Source organism: Nannobrachium achirus, assembly GCF_963921795.1.
Source record: "Nannobrachium achirus genome assembly, chromosome: 20".
NCBI classification, from domain to species: domain Eukaryota; kingdom Metazoa; phylum Chordata; class Actinopteri; order Myctophiformes; family Myctophidae; genus Nannobrachium; species Nannobrachium achirus.
Window position 1 is genome coordinate 10,283,606 of NC_137827.1, and position 21,608 is coordinate 10,305,213.

General features: G+C 43.1%; 1 protein-coding gene across 1 annotated transcript in view; it reads left to right on the forward strand.

The window, feature by feature from the left end:
- Positions 1-4,849: 4,849 nt before the first annotated feature.
- mgaa (MAX dimerization protein MGA a) overlaps positions 4,850-21,608 on the forward strand; it is a gene marked incomplete at its 3' end in the record, with an annotated part of 28,629 nt that continues 11,870 nt past the window's right edge. The window contains exons 1-8 of the mRNA XM_080750820.1: positions 4,850-4,940; positions 8,914-10,048; positions 10,564-13,552; positions 13,883-13,985; positions 14,751-14,861; positions 16,767-16,895; positions 17,240-17,365; positions 17,929-19,172. Coding sequence (XP_080606946.1) covers positions 8,961-10,048; positions 10,564-13,552; positions 13,883-13,985; positions 14,751-14,861; positions 16,767-16,895; positions 17,240-17,365; positions 17,929-19,172 — 5,790 coding nt within the window. The 5' untranslated portion in view covers positions 4,850-4,940; positions 8,914-8,960. The remainder of the gene's footprint in view (positions 4,941-8,913; positions 10,049-10,563; positions 13,553-13,882; positions 13,986-14,750; positions 14,862-16,766; positions 16,896-17,239; positions 17,366-17,928; positions 19,173-21,608) is intronic.

A 21,608-nucleotide genomic window follows, 5' to 3' on the forward strand; every position in this document is an offset into this window, starting at 1 on the left:
TTTGATGCCATATTCAACCATATCCCTAATACTGCCTATTAATGTGTTATTTGCCCCCATATAGGGGATATTTCTCATGTTATTTTATTAACAGGCTTAAAAACATATCTTGCAGGGAAAAGAGACAATGAGAGAGATTTACAATGGAATACTCTTCCCTATAATGTATTCCAGTAGTCCAGTGTGGTACAGTCTAGATTGCTGTGAGCTCTTGACTTGAGCAATCAGCCCATCCACAACTGCCACTCACAATGTGGGACAGAGTCTCAATTTGGGGGACGCCTGAAAAGTCATGGAAATGTGGGACTGTCCCTCGCAAAGGGGGACATCTGGTCACCCTAATTGCGATTGAACTGTTTTAAGATGCCATTCAAACATTCGGTGCGGGGGGAAAAAAAACAAAAAAAAACATACATTTTCGCAGGGCCTAAACATTGTCCTGAACACGGTTCCCTCCCTTGCATTCAAGACTCTATTCTTTCTGCACCGCACCGCACCACAGGCACGCACGCACACGCGCACACACACACACACACACACACACACACACACACACACACACACACACGGGGGTTGGGACCACGTACAGAAACAAAGGACAAAAACACTGGGATGTAGCTACATTTAACCTAAATAAATCACAATAATCATAGGGTTGTATTCATGGATGGCACCCTCCAACAACCAGTGATCTCATCTGATACACAATGTTGTCACTGGTTGCAGCAACACGCATCTATCCACACATCCAAATAAAACACATGGAAAGTGTAAACAAACGAAAAAAACAAACGCAGATTTAACACAAAGTGAACAGCTGATCCTGTGTGAAATGGACCGTGGCGTAAATCCAAACGAAACCCCCTCGGAAGCGTCGTTTCGTTTGCAGATTAGGATACTACAATTCAATCCTAACAGTCAGACATGCAGATTATAATCAGATAATGCAAGCATGCACGACAAGCTAGGCATGTTGATTTTCCACACGGCTACAGGTTTCAGTTGAGCAGGTTCTGTTTTTTGGTGTGGGGGTGAAAAAGAGCTTAATCCGAGACGACATTAGAGGAGGTATTCTTTCCAGGAGAAAAACAGACATGGCAGAAGTGAACACGAACGAACTGACGAAAGGAGTTCTTCTCCTCCTCCTGTTCAAGATGGAGACCTTGGAAAAGACGCCACTCCCAATGACGTCAACATGCCCTCCATTTAAAAGTAATTTCTCGTTTGCAGTCCCTTTGGGTACATGTAATTTCTCAGGATCAAAGGTAGCTTCCACATAATCTATTCAAGCTTGTGCAGTCATAAAATGCCATTTCTCATTGTTTGGCACATGCTGTTCAAATTCAATACATAAGACACAAAGTACTGGTTTTCTTTTCAATAAACGCCCCCCTAAAACACCCATTGCAGTAGTGCCTTGCACAAGGGAGTACATGCAACAAGGTAGTCATAAAACACTAGGGTTGTCAGACCCACTGTTATTTCCAGTAAATGTAATATTTTGTAGTTTGTTAAAAAAAGAAGAAAGAAAATGTAATCTGTTTCAAGACATGTCATTCAGATCATCATGAATACATTATCAAAACTACTCTACTCGTCCAACCTCCACATCTTCTAGTCATTCATCATGCAAATTCTTCCTGCGCACAAATGTCTGCCATTTCATACATTATCAGGTGTTATAGGCCTATGTCATCTCGATCAAATAACCTATGTATTATACTTGTTCGCTGTTGAATAGTCTTATCTGTCAAAACATCTAGGCATCGTTTCACATCACGTAAGTCAACACAGTGGTTGAGATAAGACAGCCAGTTGTGTTTGTGAACCAGTTGTCATATCAGACCCACTACAGGATCATGAGTGGATGTCTGCACTCCTTTCCCTATTCCAGAGATAGGCAGCCCTTATATGATCAAAAGGACCATTTCTGGCCACAAAATAATAAAAAAACAATACACATTTTAGACGTTTTTGGAGACTTCATTTAGTTTGCAGTGTGCCTGTTGTGCAATTTTGATGTTTGTTAATTTTCACCAGAGATCACAATGCCTTCAGGATGTATGTACTATTACATTCTGTATGTATGTATGCATGCATGTACAGTATATACCGGTATGTATGTATATTACAGTTAGAGAACTCAAGAATAACTGTAGGTGTAGGCCTAGAACAATAACTTAAAAGTAGTAAACATTAAGTGTCATTCATTTCTAAATTACTATTATAAATTGTTTTTGCCACAGCAACAGGAACCAATGGAGAGCAGCTACCTATACCGCAGGTTGCCTACCCCTGCTCTATTCGCATGAGGCGTTCTACGTGTGGAGGAAGCGAAAGCCAGGTAGGCCTATACAGGTGGAGATGCCTTGTAAAGGAGCGCTTGTTTTCGGTGCAGACGACAGAGGCGCGCCGTCTCAAGCAGACATGAGCCGAGCGTTGCAAAGTCTGCTTGAGCTGACTCTGCGCCATCCAAGTGGACAGAATTGTAAATCTTCAGCCGCCCCGACTTTCAGCACCTCTGCGTGGTCCAAGTGAACACAGCGGAGCGTTCCCTACCTCCGGTTCGGCCAATCAACAAGGCTGCTGGCTGATGCAAGTGAAAGGACATCACAGTGAACACCTGCAGATGATGGATGGTACGGCGTACACCTCTAGAGCTACTGCACATATAAACAGAGCTGCTACCTTTAAACACATTAAAAAAAGAGAAAATGGCTGCAAAGGTTTGCTGCTATGTTTCAAAAAGCTTTATACTGTATTTACATGTATATAACGACGCAATGTGACATAGCTCTGTTTTCACAATGCTGTACCCCCCCTAGCCCCCAACCTGAATATATGTTTCCCAATTTTCATAATATTTTAACAAGTGCTTTGGCAATGTAAACTGTTTTCTAATGCCAATAAAGCTCCTTTGAATTGGAATTTAATCGCAAGGGAAGGAGAAATCTGCTGTGATGTGTGGAGGAGAATCCGTGGCTTGGCATACAGGAACATCCCAGAGGTGTAGATATTACAGATTTCACTGTAAATCGCCCATACTATCCACAGGTTTCCAACGTCCCATCGTGCAGGTGGTGTGCGGCAGTTCCGGCGACGCAGCCGAGAGTGATCTACAAGCTTGCGACGCAACGTGAGCTTGTATGTCTGCTGTTCTCCGGATGAGTCTCACACATAATGCTACAGTAAATTCTCGCGGAAACAATTGGATAGAATATGAAATCCAGTTTACATCATTTGTTGTCTGGCTTTTTGTGTTATCGTAAATTAATGTCCTACTTGATCATAATACAGCATCACACTAGTAAGTGTCAAAAGTAGCAGATCTGCAAGCTCCCTTTTAGATCTGCTGCTTTTGGAAAGTTAAAGGGAGGCCCTGCGCACACCCCCTTTAATTTTTCATCGTGCTCTATTTTGGCTTTAGCACCTCACTACTGGCAGATGAGCGGCAGCATTGTCACTATTTTGTCAGATATGCTACTTTTGAATTTGAATCCTGAAAATTAAGGGTTTGGGACATATGTTTCCACCCAAAAGTGACTATATCTTTTGGATTTATTTTCATTTGTGCAAGCACACTGTCAAACAACTGTATTGCAAAAATGACAAGAAATTACAGTAAACAGAAACACAGTATAATAACCATAAATGACTACTGTCCAAGCTCTTGTAATCTCAGTGTATAACTGTGTACTGTCTGTACTGTTGACATTGATATGACATACAGAGCCGTGTCATCAAAACCTTAGCCACGAATAGCCTATATAGAATAGCCTACAATAAAATGTAGGCTATACTGACAACATTGTCTAAGCATTTTGACTGGCTTGTGATCAGACAGTCACACATAAAAAGGAGGACTTGTCAAGTTTGTCATTCTGATATTAGTTGTTACTGACATAGGCCTACTTGATCATTTAAAAAAAATAATGATTCCGAGCAAGTAAAGGGCTTTAAACCCGACGGTTCCGACATTAAACCAATGTCCTAACATCAAACTACTGTTGCAGAGTCAGACATCCACATCTGTCATAAAACATTCAACTACTATTCTAACATTGTCGGTGAACCGTAGGTGTCTGTTGTGCTGTGTAAATGTGTAGTGTAGTATGTCATAACAGCACTGCAGTTTAAAATGGAAGCAATGGACGGACGATGTTCGGTTCACTGTAGAGACAGCTCCGACATAATGTTATAAGCAGCAGACGCCATGTGCTCCGGACGGCCATAGCGAACGTTAAGAACAAAGCAACGGTCATGAACACGTTTCGACAAACACACACATACACTAGCCGTGGTTATATGCAGCTTCAGTTCAAGCAGAAACGTTACCATTACAGATAGAAGAGGGTTGGAATCATAACATGCGTCTGAATGTGTTTCACGTGCTGATTCTTTATCGCAAAAAACAACAACCTCCAGACACTGAACCTGAACACTGGCGTTTGACTCGAAGCGTGCCGGAACCGGACGTCGTTGGTGCCTCTAAAACGGACCAGAAGCACTGCTAAACCTGAACCGACACGACCATTGAAAAGACGACACAAACACAAACACACCACGGCGACACCACGCAGGTTGCGTCCGAGAGAGAGCCCCCCTGCCTTCGGTGTAATCTGTCACTCCGTCCGCTGCATTGGTGCCGTGCCGTGCCAAGCAGTCTCTCTTCTGTTTGCCTCTACTGATCCGGACCGACCGGGGTTTGTTTTTGAACCACGACACAGGAACAAAATGGCGGACCAGAGGCTGCGCGCGCACTACTTGCGGTCTCGTCTATGGTCACGTGACGAGCCCAGCGCATGGCTGCTTTTTCACCTCCCCCAAAAAGACTCCATGTTTTGTGTTGTTTGTGCGGGGGAGAAAAAAAAAGAGAGAGATAGCACGTGGATTAAAACAGCGCCGTCGACGTTACGTGATCATAACCGATGTGTCACAAGGTAATCCATGTGTAGTTGAAAAGGTACCTGTCCTGGACAGTTTGTATGTGTATCTGTTTGGGTAATTATCTGGGTCAACCTGAGGTCCGGTTGTTAAGCATACATGTTGAAAGCAAACTGCAAACACTCACGTCCCAACGGTTCGGGAGTAGTGCGCATTCCTCGGTCGCCATCTTCGAACTGCGAACCGCCGCCATGTTGGATATCACGTCGTGACAAACGGTTGAATCGAAGGATGATATAATGTGTGTTATTGCTATGCATATAGCTAAAGCAATGCAGTGAGTTATAACCTGGGAACTGTGGGTTGAGCAGGCCTGTTATTTGACCATGGCTGCTATGCAAATAAGCTAACGTTTACTGCTGGTGGATGCACTGTGCAGGTCAATGCTGTTGATGAAGTCTTTGGGCAGGTAGGTAGTTAGGTGGCTAGGCTACTTAAATACTAAGTTGGTGTCCTTCGGTTGCTTTGTTGTGCTGTTTAAAGGAGTCAAAGTAACTGGTCTGTTGTGTAAGCAGCAAAACAAGTCTACGCAGGCTTTCAACTGGTTGCGGGGAAGTTACTGTTGATTTTCTCTTACTCTGAATGCTAAAAAGTATGCCTACTAGCATGTCATTTGGGATGAGACATATGTGGTTAGGTTAGTTAGTTAGGTTAACTATGACTTTTATTCATACCTGCTCTCCAACAATGTATTTGAGCTAGCGTATTGCTAGCTGTGATGGGTGTTTCACCAGGGTGGGTGTGGTTTAACAAGATGATGCAATGCAGGGTTCTGAACGACGGTGCTAGGTGAGCTAGTGCCCACAGCAGCTGATAGACCATATTCACAGGGCGGCCATGTTTGCATTTTACATAGAAAAACCGGGGTAGAATTACTATCTCAAAAACGTTTGTCAAGGCGCATTCTCATTGAAATGCATTGACCGGATGTCCTGTTGTGGCCAGGTTTGGCGAGAACAGTTGTGCACAGTTTGCGTATAGAAGCGCAAGAGAGACACTTCTTTTGGTGGGTTCCCTGCGTCATTAGTAATAAAGACTTTTTTTGCTAGCTTAGTTTAGCTTGACGAGTTGACCCAATGTGAGCCAACTAGTGATGGGAAATCCTGTTAATTTCGGTGAACGAATCATTTCATTCATGATCTGTTTACCGTTCATAGCAAGTCGTCCTGTGAAAAACACTATCGCGGGAGTGTTTTTATGACGCCGCCTCGCGTAGCCTACACGCGGCCTCCCATCCTGTGTGGTTTGCTATGAACGAAAGCGTGAATGACACATTTCAAGGATTTGAACGAATCGTTCACGAGTCTTGCTAATGATTTGATTCTTAATAACAAATCACTCATGGACACATAACAAGAGCCAACCAGAACTCGCTTCAGACTGAAACCTTTCACTGCAACGACATTCTGCATCTGTTTTGTTGCATCACAAATCATGGTGTGACTGGGCTAGAGGGACGGTCCCCAGGTTTAAAAAAACGTTGTATAGGCAAAATCTCGAATCCCCAGTACTCCGGTTAGGGTTAAGGTTTAGGCTTTGGGTTAGCATTCACCAGGTTAGCATTCACCTGCGTTGGCAGGTTAGCGTTCACCCGCGACGGCAGGTTAGCCAAGGACTAACTGGCCTCTCGAAACAACAGCACATCGATACACGCCCACTTTTATGAAGTTCCATGCTGGTACATCCTGACTGCAACAGATTTCTTCTACATATAAATTGACTTACATTTTAGATTTAATTAACCAATATAAATGTGTTTAGTTTGGTTTTTAGTCCTACTGGTTACAGTGCCCCAAGGATGATTTTCTTTTTTGATTTTAATAGATTGATTGAATTCTCAAATAGAATTACAAGAAGTACAATTATTACAATGATAAAAAATCCATAAGGGCTTGTTTCCATTGTGTTCATTTGTATTCAATTAATCAATGTTGGTCTGTCCGTCTGTACACGACCAAACCAACATATCTCAAACTACTGCCTATATTGTCATAGAATTTGCTGTGCACCTTCATGCTAACCTGACGCTAGATCGGGTGGTATTGAGTTCCCAAGTTAAGTTCAGTCTTGGATCTGGGATCGCTCAAGCCCAACCACTGTTTACAAGCTACTTGGCAGGTGCTTGGATGGGACAGTCTATCTATCAGTGTCTGGGCATGCTAACTCCAACCAATCATATTGATTGTGTCTACATGACGTATAGTAGCTGGCTGCGCCAGCAGGAAAGTAAACAGTAAACACACGCCTGTTTTTCATGTAAGGCTTGAGTCCCTGCGCACACCCGACAGCACCACCGACCTGTTCGTGGCCATGATGAATAATGGAAGGACTAGAGTGCAACAAGCGCTTCTCGTTGGCATCACGCCTGGTCTTGCCAAGATCCTGCCCATAGCTGCCACTGATTGGTTCAACCTTTGCGCGGGTGGTGTAAACTCCAATCTCTGACTGATCCCAGATGGAGGCTGTATTGTAAACTTGTGAACTCAATACCGACCCATGGCGGAATCATGTTACCTCCATGTTCCCCAGATGATCACTCATATTGATTGACATTTTCCACATTCACACAAGATCTCAAAGTAGAATACTGTTGCTGGATGTCCATGAACATTAAGGGCTTTGCACACACGTGCGATATTTAAAGTTGCGCCTTTTCCGTTTGCAGCATGATTAAAACACATTGGATTTGTTGTGCAATGCTGTGCGGAATCCGCACTGCAGAACCGAAAAATAGTCATAAAAGGAGTGATGAGTTTTTACCGCATGCGAAAAGTATAAAAAATTGAACTGGGTTCGACCGGGAACACTGCCAAAGCAACTCACTGAACGGCAATTTTGGAGCAGGTGTGCATGAGGTCATACTAGAGAATCATTGGTTTCTTTAAAAGAAAAGAAATTGACAGTTTTTTCCGTGCCAAAAATCATGCCTGTGTGCAAAGCCCCTTACTGAGGAGCGCATTCGTCTTTCCTGGAGGATGAACCCTAACCATTTCAGTGGCCACATGACCTTTTCAAAAATGTCAGCTTTCCACAAGATAATTCATAGTCAAATAAGCAAATTGCTGAATGACAGACCGACAAACCAACGTTTACTGTTCCCGAGGGGAATTCCGTTAGTGATTTTAGTGACCCCACAGCTCTTTCTTTTGTGCCACCAAAATGTCCACTTGTTCTTTGTTAAAGGCTTAAAGCTATACAATGGAAGTTGCTCAACTACTGGTCAGTAGCGGTATTGCTTTCTTCGGCTGTTTTTCGCCCGGGGTCGCCGCGGACCTCTGCGACCAGGCATTGGGGAGTAACAGTCAAGACTCCAACACCAGCGTAAACACTGTTGCAGAGGCAAGCTACTTCCTGAAGAACTGTATGATCCGCGCTGTGATTGGCCAACGTATATACAACGTATACGGAAAGATGCAGATGACGTAATTTTGCGGCGAAATGCAACCCCCCTCACGGCTCATAGAAAACATATAAAGAAGGCTTTAGGGGCTGAAATTGGGTGTTCTAAACCTTACGATTTAATAGTTAGGACAATGTTAAGATTAGTTCTATTGGAAAAGTTACAGAGTATAGCTTTATGTAAATTGTATATTTTATTAGCTTTTAAGGATGATTAACCTCTGTAGACATGGCCAGTTTTATCGTCTAGAACTGGAAGTTCCAGTTAAACACTGTGGCCTCTTCCTCTTCCACTTATTCTTCTTGTTGAGATGACATTTTACCTTCTGAATAGAACATTCTTGTGTAATAATCCTTTTGAAAACGTCTCCTACATCAACTCCAACTCCATTCTCAAATCTGAGGTTCTAATGGATGGATTTGATTTCAGTTCACCTCCTGAGAACCTAGAATAGAGTTGGTTTTCATTCTAGTTGTATAACCAGTTTGGAGATGTCTACATATTTTCCTTTGAGATTAAGGGACAAGCCAAGGTGTCTGTCTTTCTGAATAACTGTGTCTGTTTTTCAGGAGTCATGTATGACTAGTGAAAGCCTTCAAATGTCTGTGACTTGTTCATGGCTACCACGAGGCAGAAGAGGGGAATGGTGCGTCACAACGAAGGGGCAGCAGCCCCCACAGCAGCATCTGCAGCGGACTCGCTGTCTAGTCGCTTTGTTGTCATGAAACCTGGGAAGGCGAACGAGGGCAGGATGGGAGAAGACCTTCTTGTCAATGGAGATGAGGCAAAGATGCAGACAAAAACTAGATCTCACGTGACCTCAACAAAGGAAATGGTTAAAGTGTCTGCTACATGTCCCATGACGCAGCCTTTAGAGAATCTGCCAGCAGACAGTACCTGCAAAGGCATTAAGGTCACGCTAGATAACAACAACATGTGGAACGAGTTCTTCAGATGCAAAACAGAGATGATTCTGAGCAAGCAAGGTAGCAGGATGTTTCCCTATTGCCGCTTCCGCCTTGCTGGCCTGGAGCCATCTAAGAAGTACTCTTTGTTGATCGACATCCAACTGGTGGATAGCAACCATTACAAGTGGACTGAGGAAGGTTGGGTAGGAGATGGGAGAGCAGAACGGCAAGTGAAAAGTAGTCCCTTCGCCCATCCAGATTCTCCAGCAACAGGTCAACACTGGATGCAGAATCCAGTGTCCTTTTACAAACTCAAGCTAACCGACAGTGTCTCAGACCAAGAGGAGATGCTTGTCTTGCATGCATTGCACAAATACATACCACGATTGCACGTAGTTCCATCTGACAAATCGCCCAAAGATTTTAAACTCAGCAGCCCACACATTACATTCACTTTCCCCCAGACAGAGTTTATTGCGGTAACAGCCTATCAGAACTCGAGGTTTGCCCAGCTGAAGGTTGACTACAACCCTTTTGCTAAAGGATTGAAGGAGGATGGGTCGAGTTCATGGGGTCTAAAGCTGAAGTCAATCTCTGGCAAAGACTTGAAGAAAGAAGAATGCTCAACACCTAAGGAGGGAAATTCCATGAAAAGAAACTTGAAGTCTTTACTGGCAAACCATAAGCCCAGAAGTGCTAAAGGGTTGTTGGACCAAAAAAGCCCTCCGTCAGTCCCTCAGAAAACGTCTACAGACATAGACGAGCCTGTTAAGATATCCACTGCGGAACGTTCTTGGTAAGAACATGTTATTTAATAAATTAATCAATAAAGGTGTCCTGACTAGTCATACTAGTATATTAAACACTGCCGTTGGTGGACAACATATTTGAGAGAACACAGCTTTGTGTAGTATATCCAGCAGTATATGTCAAGCAAACATTACTTTTTCATGTTCATCCAGTTGTTTGAAAGCTATACATGTTGCTAAATGTTTGTCTGCTTCTGTTATGCTCTTCATAGAACGTTGTCGCACATGTAATACACTACCACGTATGGTTCATATATTTTCTTTTTATCTTCTATGATAGATGGACTTGGTATTGGTATTTTGGATCACCATAATAAGCAGACATATTATGACACACTAAATTCATAAATGTATTCCATTATGAACAATTGACTTTGCATTGAAGGTCTGACCAAATGTGTATGAATGACAGCTGAATAATCAACGAGATTGATCCTTATGTTTACTAGGATATCAAAAATGTTGAGCAATAATGTGTTGTTTTTTATTTTTTCTCCCACAGCAGTAATGCTCGTCCAACGCAGAAGTTATTTTCTGAGCTGATTCGGGAGGCTCACGTCACACTGAAAAGATGCAACCTGGAGGGAATGGGAATCAAAACCAAGACACCTGCAACGCGTTATATGGGTAAAGTAAATATTATAACAGACGACAATGTTGTGAAGAAGGCTCACCTAAACACCTACCCGGGCAACAAAAGACCTTCCGGAGTTCAGATCAGGCCATCTGAAGATGATCATAAATCACCTTATAAAGATCAGAAAACACCACCTGAATTTCAGAAAACATCATCCAAAGATCAGAAAGCACCATCTGAAGATCACAAAGCACCATCTGAAGATCACAAAACGCCACCTGAAGTTCAGAAAACATCCTCTAAAGACCGCAAAGCACCATCTGAAGATCACAAAACGCTACCTGAAGTTCAGAAAACATCATCTAAAGACCGCAAAGCACCATCTGAAGATCACAAAACGCTACCTGGAGTTCAGAAATCATCTAAAGACTGCAAAGCACCATCTGAAGATCACAAAACGCTACCTGGAGTTCAGAAATCATCTAAAGACCGCAAAGCACCATCTGAAGATCACAAAACCCCACCTGAAGTTCAGAAAACATCATGTAAAGACCACAAAGCACCATCTAAAGACCACAAAGCACCATCGGAAGATCACAAAACAGCATCTAAAGATAACGGAACACTGCCTGAAGATCACAAAACACAAGTTCCCAGAACACGATCTAAACATCAAAAAGCACTACTTGAAGATCGCATAATATCATCTGAAGATCAGAAAACGCAGTGTAGAGATCTCAAAACACTGCCCCCCAAGGTTCAGAAAACACCATCTGAAGTTCGGAAAACACCACCTAACGACCAGAAAACAACATCTAAAGATCTCAAAACACTTAAGGTTCAGAAAACACATTCTGACTCTGAAGATCACACAACACCATCTGAATCAGTTCAGAAAACACCATCTGAAGTTCAGAAAACACCACCTAACAACCAGAAAACACCATCTAAATATCTCAAAACACTGTCTAAATCCGAAGATCACACAACTCCATTTGATGTTCAGAAAACACCAACTTATGACCAGAAAACACCATCCAAAGATCTCAAAACACTTAGAGTTCAGAAAACACCATCTGAAGTTCAGAAAACACCACCTAACGACCAGAAAACACCATCTAAAGATCTCAAAACACTTAAGGTTCAGAAAACACATTATGACTCTGAAGATCACAAAACGCCATTCGATGCCGTTAGGGAAACACCATCTGAAGTACAGAAAACACCACCTATCAACCAGAAAACACCATCTAAAGATCTCAAAACACTGCCTGAAGACCAGAAAACACCATCTAAAGATCAGAAAACGCCCACGAAAGATCAGAAAATGCCACCTAAAGATCACAGAACGGCATCAAACGATCAGAAAATCCTACCAGAAGTATCCGAAGAGACATCAAAACCACACAAACAGCGGGGGCCTCTGCCTGCCCTTGCTCTTTTTCTGAAGCAGCACCCGCTGAAACCCAGGCACACCAGCAAACCAAAATCATCCACAAGATTGCCGCCTGAATCGCCGTCCACATCTTCACAGGCTAGCACAGTTTCCAGTGGTTCTGTCACAGACCCATCCACTGACCTTGCTGATCCACCAAAGGCTTGCATTAGTCAAGTCACAAAGTTTGCCAGCAAGGCCTCTGTTGATGTTTCCGAGCGGTGTCTTGTAGGACAGAGAGCAAATGTCGTCGATCAAGCAAATGAAAGTGGTGGTCTGGTTTCGGGTCAAGCTGGCCTTCCAACTGCAGACCAGTTGGAACCAAGATCTGATTGTCCAGTCTTCGCTCCCATCCCTGAACGTGTGACCCCGGAACCATTACTACCAGGTTGTGCACCACGATTACCCAGCACAAATCAGTCATTTCATACCTCTGAAGCAACTCTGTCCACGGTCCCCACATCTCATTCCATTAGTTCGACATATCCAATGTTGTCATCACCCCTTGACACAGTGTTATTTCCCCCAGTCCCTCCATTCACAGAGACAATTGCTGCTACACGAACACAAAGCCCAGGCTTTACAAGACATACCCACTCGCTCCGTGACCGTGAATCTTCTCCTATCAGCTTTGAGCCTTTGTCACCTGCCTCTTCACCAGATCCTTTACCTTCCCTGGATATCTCTGCAGCTTTTGGACATAACCTCGCTTCCGCTGGGTCTAATCCATCAGCAGTATCTCGTACACAGAGAACGGAAAGTGCCAGTATCCCCAGTCATAAGTTGAAATGGCACACAGTGATGCCTCCACCTGACCCATTCTTAACCACTTTTACGTCATTTCAACCAACCTCACTGTCTTGCGGTACCTTATCGATGTTGCCTAGCCAGGACAACTGCTCCTCCTCGCCGTTGCCTCAGTCCCACTCTGGCCTACAACAAAATCTTGACAGCGCTACTTGCCCTTCCCCCACTGACCATGACCAGTCATTGCCATTCCCTGCAGGCCTGTCTCCTCTTGCGCTCCCATCCCCGCTGTCGCCAGCATTTTCCTCATTAGACGGTGATGCATTGTCACCCACTCCTTCACTTAGCGATCTCATGCACTTTTTCTCCACTGATGGAGACCTTGGGATGGAGGTGGACTTTTCAAACCAAGGGGCAGCAGCAGCAGCACCCGTTCCCTGTCCTCCTCCTAGTATTGTTGCAGCCGACACACAAGCACTGCCTTCTGAAAAAGTACCACCAACCCCCACCACAGGACCCCCGAAACTCAAGAAGAAAAGGGGAAGGCCTCGCAAGACGGATCAGGCTGAATCCGGAAATCAGGCCGAATCCATAGATCAGGCCGAATCCATAGATCAGGCCGAATCCAGAGATGAGGCCAAATCCAGAGATCAGTTCGAATCCAAAGTTACTAATATGCAACCCAGTATTGAGGAAGTCGAGGAACAACTATTTGTCTCTTTCACATCAAAGGTAAACCTTTTTGCTTTCAGATATGTTTTGCAATAGGTACAGTAGTGGAAAATTGCTGCAATAGGTACAGTAGTGGAAAATTGCACCTGTATTTTGGTCTGCATTGTGCCATCTTATGGTGTGAAAGAAGAACTGTGTTTCATACTGTTAAACGGCAGCTTAGCAGTATTATTGGTGTGAACTCTGGGATTTAACATTTTGCATTATCACATTTGAGCTATTCTAATACATTATCAAGTTATCTATGATTTGATTGTCATATGTAATACATTTTTTCACAGTCTAAACTTAACTCGTTCATTGAAAGTAAATACAAGCCTCATATTTCAGGAAGCACTTAAACGTCACCTTGGGGATGCCCCCGAGTCTGCTGAGGTAACTGCACAACCTCATCAACCTCAGCCTCTGGCATCCCCTGATGCCACTGTGAAAGGTACACAACATAGTTGTAATAATAATGTTTACATGGCGATTGATTGTAAACCATATGGTTTACATTGTTGTGTGACGAAAATAAAATAGTATATGAGATATTGTTTATAGACCATATTCACCAAGCAGCCATGTTTGCATTTTGCATAGAAAAACCGGGGCGGCAACAGGGTGGCATTTAATTAATTTAATGGCAAAATGGACACCGTGTAAATATGGTCTATTACAGGGTTCCCCAATAGGCGGCCCGCGGGCCATTTGCGGCCCGCCGGGGGGCTACTGTCTGGCCCACACCAACCCCAGTAATAATGGTGGTATAAGAGCAGCAACAACACTAGTATATCGTCGTTGTCGGGTGGAAATCTCCTATCTCCAAATTTGTACGTTCTTTCGCAAATCATACAAGGCCGTCGCACAAAAGTAGTGAAAACAGCCGATCTACAAGCACACAACGCCTCGCACCGCTGTGCTTGTAGATCGGCTGTTTTCACTAGTTTAAATCATTTTTAAAATGATAAATTCAAAACGAACGGTTTTGGATAAAAAAGATTTTCACCCGACCACGAAGAAAACTGACGCTGGAGTAGTGGGAACGCCACCGTCGCCCCCTGCAATGTTGTGGCCCTCGGCTTGGTACCCTAGACATAATTCGGCCCTTGGGGAAAACTAATTGGGGAACCCTGGTCTATTAGGAGTACAAATACATTATGATCTTATGAGTATAATTACGTGACAGGAATTGATTTCAAGAATCTGCTTTGCCCAGTTGAACCTCCAGAGACCCTAGAGGAGAGAATAGTGGTCTTGGAGCAGCTTTTGTTGAGAGATCTGAAGATGATGAAACACAGGCAGGTCATACATCCTGTGTTACAAGAAGGTACGCTCTCATTTGAAACATTATACGAGTTATTGGGTTGTCTACTTGTGCACTCATAAACTAACTGCACACAACGTTATTATAAACAAGGCCAACCACCAGTGGTGGAAAAAGTATTCACATTTCTTAAGTATATCAAGTATCAATTTGGCAATGTAGGAATACTCTGTTAAAAGTGAAAGTTTTACTTGAGTCAAAGTACAAAAGTATTGGTACCAAAAGTAAGAAGTACTTATTATGCACAATGTTCCATTTGATTTCACAACTTTTCAAATGTATAAAATATCTTTGAAAATGGAAGATCTACAAACTGTGATGTGGCGCATTGTGAGCTTTTTGGCTATTTTCAAAATGTACTGTGTGTATATATATAGAGTGGGAGTGGTAAGTGGTTGTTTTGTAATAATAATCATAATCTAAATAGTAAATAAAGTTTTCAAATAATTGTGGTAAAAGTATAATATTTGCCTCTGAGATGTAGTGAAGAGTAGAAGTAAAAGTACAGTACAATTTGAACACCAAATTGCACCATAATTGCGACCGTATATGGAGATCCCTGATGTCATCATTGAAATGCTCATATATGGACATATTGTGTGAGTCTCATGTGGTCTATAACATAAGACATCTATGATTTCAGACGTCAGTGATATCCATATTTGGGAAAATATTTTGTCCACATTTTGTCCAACTTAAACAACCAACCGCAACTCGAATCACACAAATGAATTTTCCCTTAAGCGTCTTACTGGTGTTATATCAGACTCTGTTGTGCGGAAACCTCATGTGTCCGAAACCTGCCAGGATTAAAATGAGAAAATAACAAAAGTAGCAGATCTACAAGCTCAAAACATGTAGCTTCGGTCCAGTGTTTTGAGCTTGTGGAGCTGTTACTTTTGATGCTTTTGTGTGATGCTATAGTATGAATGCGACCGTCAGGTCACAGTTACTATCAAAACCTCCACCGGCTGTCAGTCAGTCTGTGTGTCTGTCAGTCAGTCTGTGTGTCTGTCAGTCAGTCTGTCCATCACGTCACGTCACACTTTTGCCCTACTCTTATCTTTGCCACCCTGATTTCTCACATGGCCCTCCTCTAGCGCCACCATCAGGCCGATTTTTGCAAAACACATTTTTGGACACTGCTCTTACAGATTTTGGCCGAAAATCACACAAAGCGGTACACAGTATCTATATATTTTTACATCAGTAAAAAAAAAACATGGAGATGGGAGGTTTCTCCCCGAAAGCAACGATTTTATTGAGTTGTAGTAGATCTAATATACAAGACACAAACAGCTTCATTACAATAGTTTACCAACTGTTTCATGGCTCAGCATATAATTCACAATTAACACATTCTACAGATACTATCTGATACCCTACATAACCCTACATATATTAAAACTGTATCTTGAGTATAAAGAAAACCCTTGCAAACGTGGTTAAAAGGACAATACATTACAAGAAACTACAAATGAAATAAAGATAATCAGTCAAAGTTATATAACATAATCGACCATGATGTATTTATAACATCGTCATAGATACATTATAATTCCATGGTCGAAAAAGTGTTGTGTTGTAAAAACCTAGCCCTTTGTGTACCGTATCTCAAAACAATTCAACCCTTCAGATCAATATTTTGGATTCCCCCTGTGTTTACACACTCACATTGGAAAAACAAACAAACAAACATGAAATTATGCTCCAAATCAAAACCAAAACCTACATATTACCTAGCTAGCTGTTTTAGTCTATATCTATTTAAAACATCTATTGCCGGGGATATCATTATTTAATTCTGTAGTTTCTGCCGGGGTTTTTCAGTGTTCTAACCTTATTTTCGAGGCTCCGTGAACACACCACCGCCCTTATGCCTTTCTTTGTTCTTGGTGCATAAAAAAGTTGGCTTGAAGCTGAACTTGCTGGATCCCATGCTGACCATCGACCTGCAATGGCTGGGAGTTCGTCTACCAATCCCTCCACCAGGAACCCCTCTGGAAGAGATGACTGAGACACTGCCCTTGTCTCAAGGTACGTCCTGTAGCTTCATAGATGGATACCTGTATTGATCCTGCGGGCAGCACATTAGTTAAGAGTTACAGGTAAAGAGTGAGTACTGGAAAGAAAGTACCGTCGTATGCAGCAATACAAGGCAAGAGTAGGAAAACAAGAAGCACCGTCAATACAGAACAACAGTATACTACGTATACAACTGTCATGCACTATCCAGGAAAACAAACTCAAGGGTACCATATTTACAGATTTACCAATCTGATCATATTAGAATCAAATATGTTTTTTTTTTCTGTTTTAATGACCAAATACTTGACTAAACTAGTGATAAGGCTGATCAGCAAGTATCACTTGTCCTCCAGGTGTTTCGGCCGCCTTCATCTCTAGAACGGGGAAAACGACAGACGTCACCCAGATAAAAGGTTGGAGAGACAAGTTCCCTCCCTCCGAATCCTCTCCCGTCCCAACCCCTTCATCTGTACCTGAAGGTAATTTTATCCATATAGGCTCTCTTACCTTTTGACGTTTTGAGTTACCTGCTGTGTTAGTTTTTTAGTCAAACTTTGTTGTCCTTCTGTCAGTTCTCACTTTCTAGGGAGAATTCTATAATAAGACATCATCAGAGTAAATAAATTATAATTCAAATTAATATTCTAAATCCCTAACTATTTGCTCCATATACGTTATCTCTCTGTTTGCATGCCGTGGAGTAAATCATTTACTCAAGCATAATGGAAATGCTGCTCTTCAAATGGTCAGAAATAACTTGGAAACGGGTTGTGAACTTGTAGATCGGCTATTTTCTGGCGAATCGATTAGTGTAGTGTGAAATAATGGCATATCCCAAAGTCGTGTTTTTATCAAGCATAGAGGGTTTCAGTGGCATTGACTTGGCAGCTCAACAAAACAAAATTCCTAGTGCATGACGGACAACATTTTCACGATATATTAAAATCTGCATGATACCATTATAATCTTTCATCGAGATACACAAGAATAGCGACTATCGTCCCTCCCTATAACGACATCACTGCTCCATGTGTTACTCTAGCTGCGGCGGCTCCGCCAGCCTCGGACGCTCCCAGCAAGAATCACCTGGCGGCATTCTGCAGCGACATGCTGGACGAGTACCTGGAGAACGAGGCCAAGCTGATCGACGAGCGGGCCTCCAGCTTCTCCCAGGCCGCCGCCGCCGCCGCGCTCGAACCCGTGGCCTACGAGCTCCCCGTCAAGAGCACCAGCTACGTGCGCACGCTGGACAGCGTCCTCAAGAAGAAGATGCAGCCTCCCACCTCGCCCACCTCCTCCGCGCTCATCTCCGGGTTCGTGCCCCCGTCCAAGAGGCCCAGGCTGCCCCCCATGATGCTGATGGGGCCCAACAAGTTGAAGAAGACGAAGTGGCAGAAGAGGCAGGATAAAGCGCTAGATTCTAACCAGAAGGTGCGCAAAGCGGGAAGTGCAGGAACCGTGGCGTTGGCACCCGCCGCAGCGCCCGTTACGCCTACTCCTCCTGGCCCAGGCGTCGCCAAGCTTCCCTCTTTCGTCGGTAACAACAAGACGCAGGGAATTGCGTCACTGTACAACTTCACGGTATCCAGCGTCGCGCCCAAGGAAAGGGATCACGTCCTTAGACTGAAGAAAGATAAATTCAAGTCCTTTAAGGAGTGGGATCATGTCCTTAAACTAAAGAAGAAGGTATTCGGGTCCAGGAACTGGTCTCACGTGAAGTCTTACGCTCACCTGAAGCCAACCAAACCAGCGAAGGATCCGTTCCAGTTCAATAACACGGCACCCATAACTCACTTGCCGAGGGACCCCATCTTCGAAAACATCAAGAAACTCAAAAACAAGTCGCTGTCCAAAATCGAGGATCTAATGGCGGTTTCTGATGAAATGGCGCCTTTGGAGTGGGACCCCTCCTTAGACAACGAACAGAAACTAAAAACCAGGTCCTTGTCCAAAACCCAGGATCCAATGGAGCTTTCCGACGAACTGGCCCCTCTGGACTGGGACACCTTCTCGAAAAGGAAAAAGAAACCGAGAAACAAGCCGTCGCCCCAAATCCAGGGCCTCCCGGCGGAGGACATGGCACCTCTGGAGTCGGACACCGAGCTGGACTCCGTTTCCACCGAGCCGAAACCGGACGGAGAAGACGAGGAGGCGGCGCCCCTGGTGACCAAAGCCCTGCTGAAACAGAAGGACCTGGAAGACGGGGTCATCTGGGAGGGACGGCCCAGGACGTGCATCACCGCAGAGAGAGCAGCCATATCCCTGACGTCACTCTTCACATTAGTGGTAGGTCCACTGCAGTGCTGGAAAGTAACCATGTATGTTACTTAACCCCATTTAGAGCGGGTACACATTATTGTGTATCATTATTTTATGCTTTAACTATTGAAAAATAGCAGATATACAAGCTCACAGCACGGCACTCGAGCTTGTACATCTGCTATTTTTGAAAAATCGTGAAAATTTGAATTTTGACCCGATTCTATAAGTGTCTTTTGAATCCTTCTAAGGTTTTTTGAAAACCCTATGTTTCTATGTCAGCAATCTGGCCAGCCATCTTTTCACTTAACAGGAGCTCAGTTAGTCTGTTCTTGAGAGACTACTATGTCAGAGGTTCTCAAAACTTTTCATGTGAAGGACCCCCAAAATGATAAGTATTTGGCCACGGACCCCCCATCTCAAAATATTTAGTTCCAGGGACCCCCCAGAAGCTAAATTTGAGTTACAAACGTTCACTTAAAAAATACATTATATTCAAAGATTTGCACACATTTTCACGTCTCTTTCAAAAATAGCAGATCTACAAGCTCGCAGCGCGGCACTCGGTGAGCTTGTATATCTGCTATTTATCAAGTTAAAGCGTTCAATAATTCTAGGCCTCATTACTTAAAGGTAAGCTAAGTGATATAATTTAAAATGGGTCTAAGGGAGTCAAAGCCTAGTGCATGGCTTAGTCAACAGTGCCCCCCAGTGGGCAAAAGTAATAATCTGTCAATATAAGGCCATGGCCATGAGGGCTTATAAAAAAAACCTGTCAATATACGTCCATGGCAGTGAGTGAGTTAACTCATACCACTTTTCTATAATAAAAACGTCTTTTTAACTATGGCCTTCCCTGCCAGACGTCTTTTTTTTTTTTATAATACATTTTTTTTTTTTTTTTTTCAAAAAAAGAATTTTGAAAAAAATATAAATAAATTGGACCTCCAACAATGTACTAGGCATGATCGCGATCGCGAAATTGCATGTTTAACCCCCATACCAACCCCATCTTTCAAACATGGCAGCCATGTTTGTTTACATTTGAAGAAAACATAAGGGCTCCTTTCTCCTGAATGCCTGAACGGATTTCCAAGCGGATTTTTTTGTTTGAAAGCTGTGAAAAGCATGCACATGCATAGTGCATGATCTGTGCACAAATGTGTGCACCAGCGTGCACACTATTTTTTTAACCCTTTGTTGGCGAAACGGCAATATAAGAGGTCCCACTTTATATACTGCACCGACTGAGTTTTTAAGGGCTGCAGACAAGCATCCATACCAGGTGGTACTACAGTACTGAAGAACACTCATAATGACAGACGTGAAAAACATAAGAAGAATCTGTCTACTAGCACCAAAAGATCTTAAACGGCGAAGGATTATTTGCTTTGTTTTCTTACACACAGACTCAATCTGATCTTTCCATGACAAAAGATGGTCTACTCTATTACTACTCCGAGGTATGTATACGAACATACCTGGTTGATCTGTTCACCATGAATAGTAATGGGAGATCCAGGGCTGCCAAGTTCCAGAAATTTTTAAGAGTGAGACATTTTTCAGGGGGGGGGATGTGCCCCCGGCCGGGGGCGCGAAATCTTTTGGCCTTTTTAACATCGATTTAGAGCGATTTCGTGGCGTGTGGGGCTTAACTCACTTACTGCCAATTTAAAATGCCCCTCGAGTGGCACTAGTGCCAGAAGCCTCCATAGACTCCCATGTAATTTATAGTGCACAGATCATGCACGCCCATGCACAGATCATGCACCATGTTTGTGCAGGCTGTTCACAGCTTTCAAACAAAAAAAAAAGATTGGAAATCCGTTCAGGCATTCATGATTTATCAGCCATAATGTTTTCTTCAGATGTAAACAAAAATGGCTGCCATGTTTGAAAGATGGGGTTGTATGGGGGGTGGAACATGCAAAATCGCGATTGAAATCATGTTTACTAGATTTAATTGGGTCCAAGTAAAAGTCGCCCAAAGTCGCTTGGCAGGGAACTCCATAGTGAGAAAGTTGCTCTAAAAGTCGCCTGGCACTGTATGAGTTAAGTTGGTTGGCGCAGACGGGGTCACTACCTCATGCTTATAAAGCATTCAAACTGAGTGACCAGCACAAGTAGAAATAAACTTGCAACAAGAATGACCAATAAATATACATTTATTAGTAAAACTACTAATACTGAATACAGTACTACTAGTACTGATGAGACTGTCTCTCATCAGTAGGCTAGTGGTTCTCAACCTTTTCAGACTGCGCCCCAAATAATCATATTTTAACTGGGGACCCCTCCACCCTATAAGCGTTCAGGCAACATTTTGTAGGCTATAACACGGTTCTACTGTGAAAATAGACATGTGAGCATGTAGATCTACTATTTTCACAATGTCTGCCTCTAATACTTGACAATTTGGCCAATGTTTAATTTGTCATTTTAGAGCTATTTTGTCACTTTAGA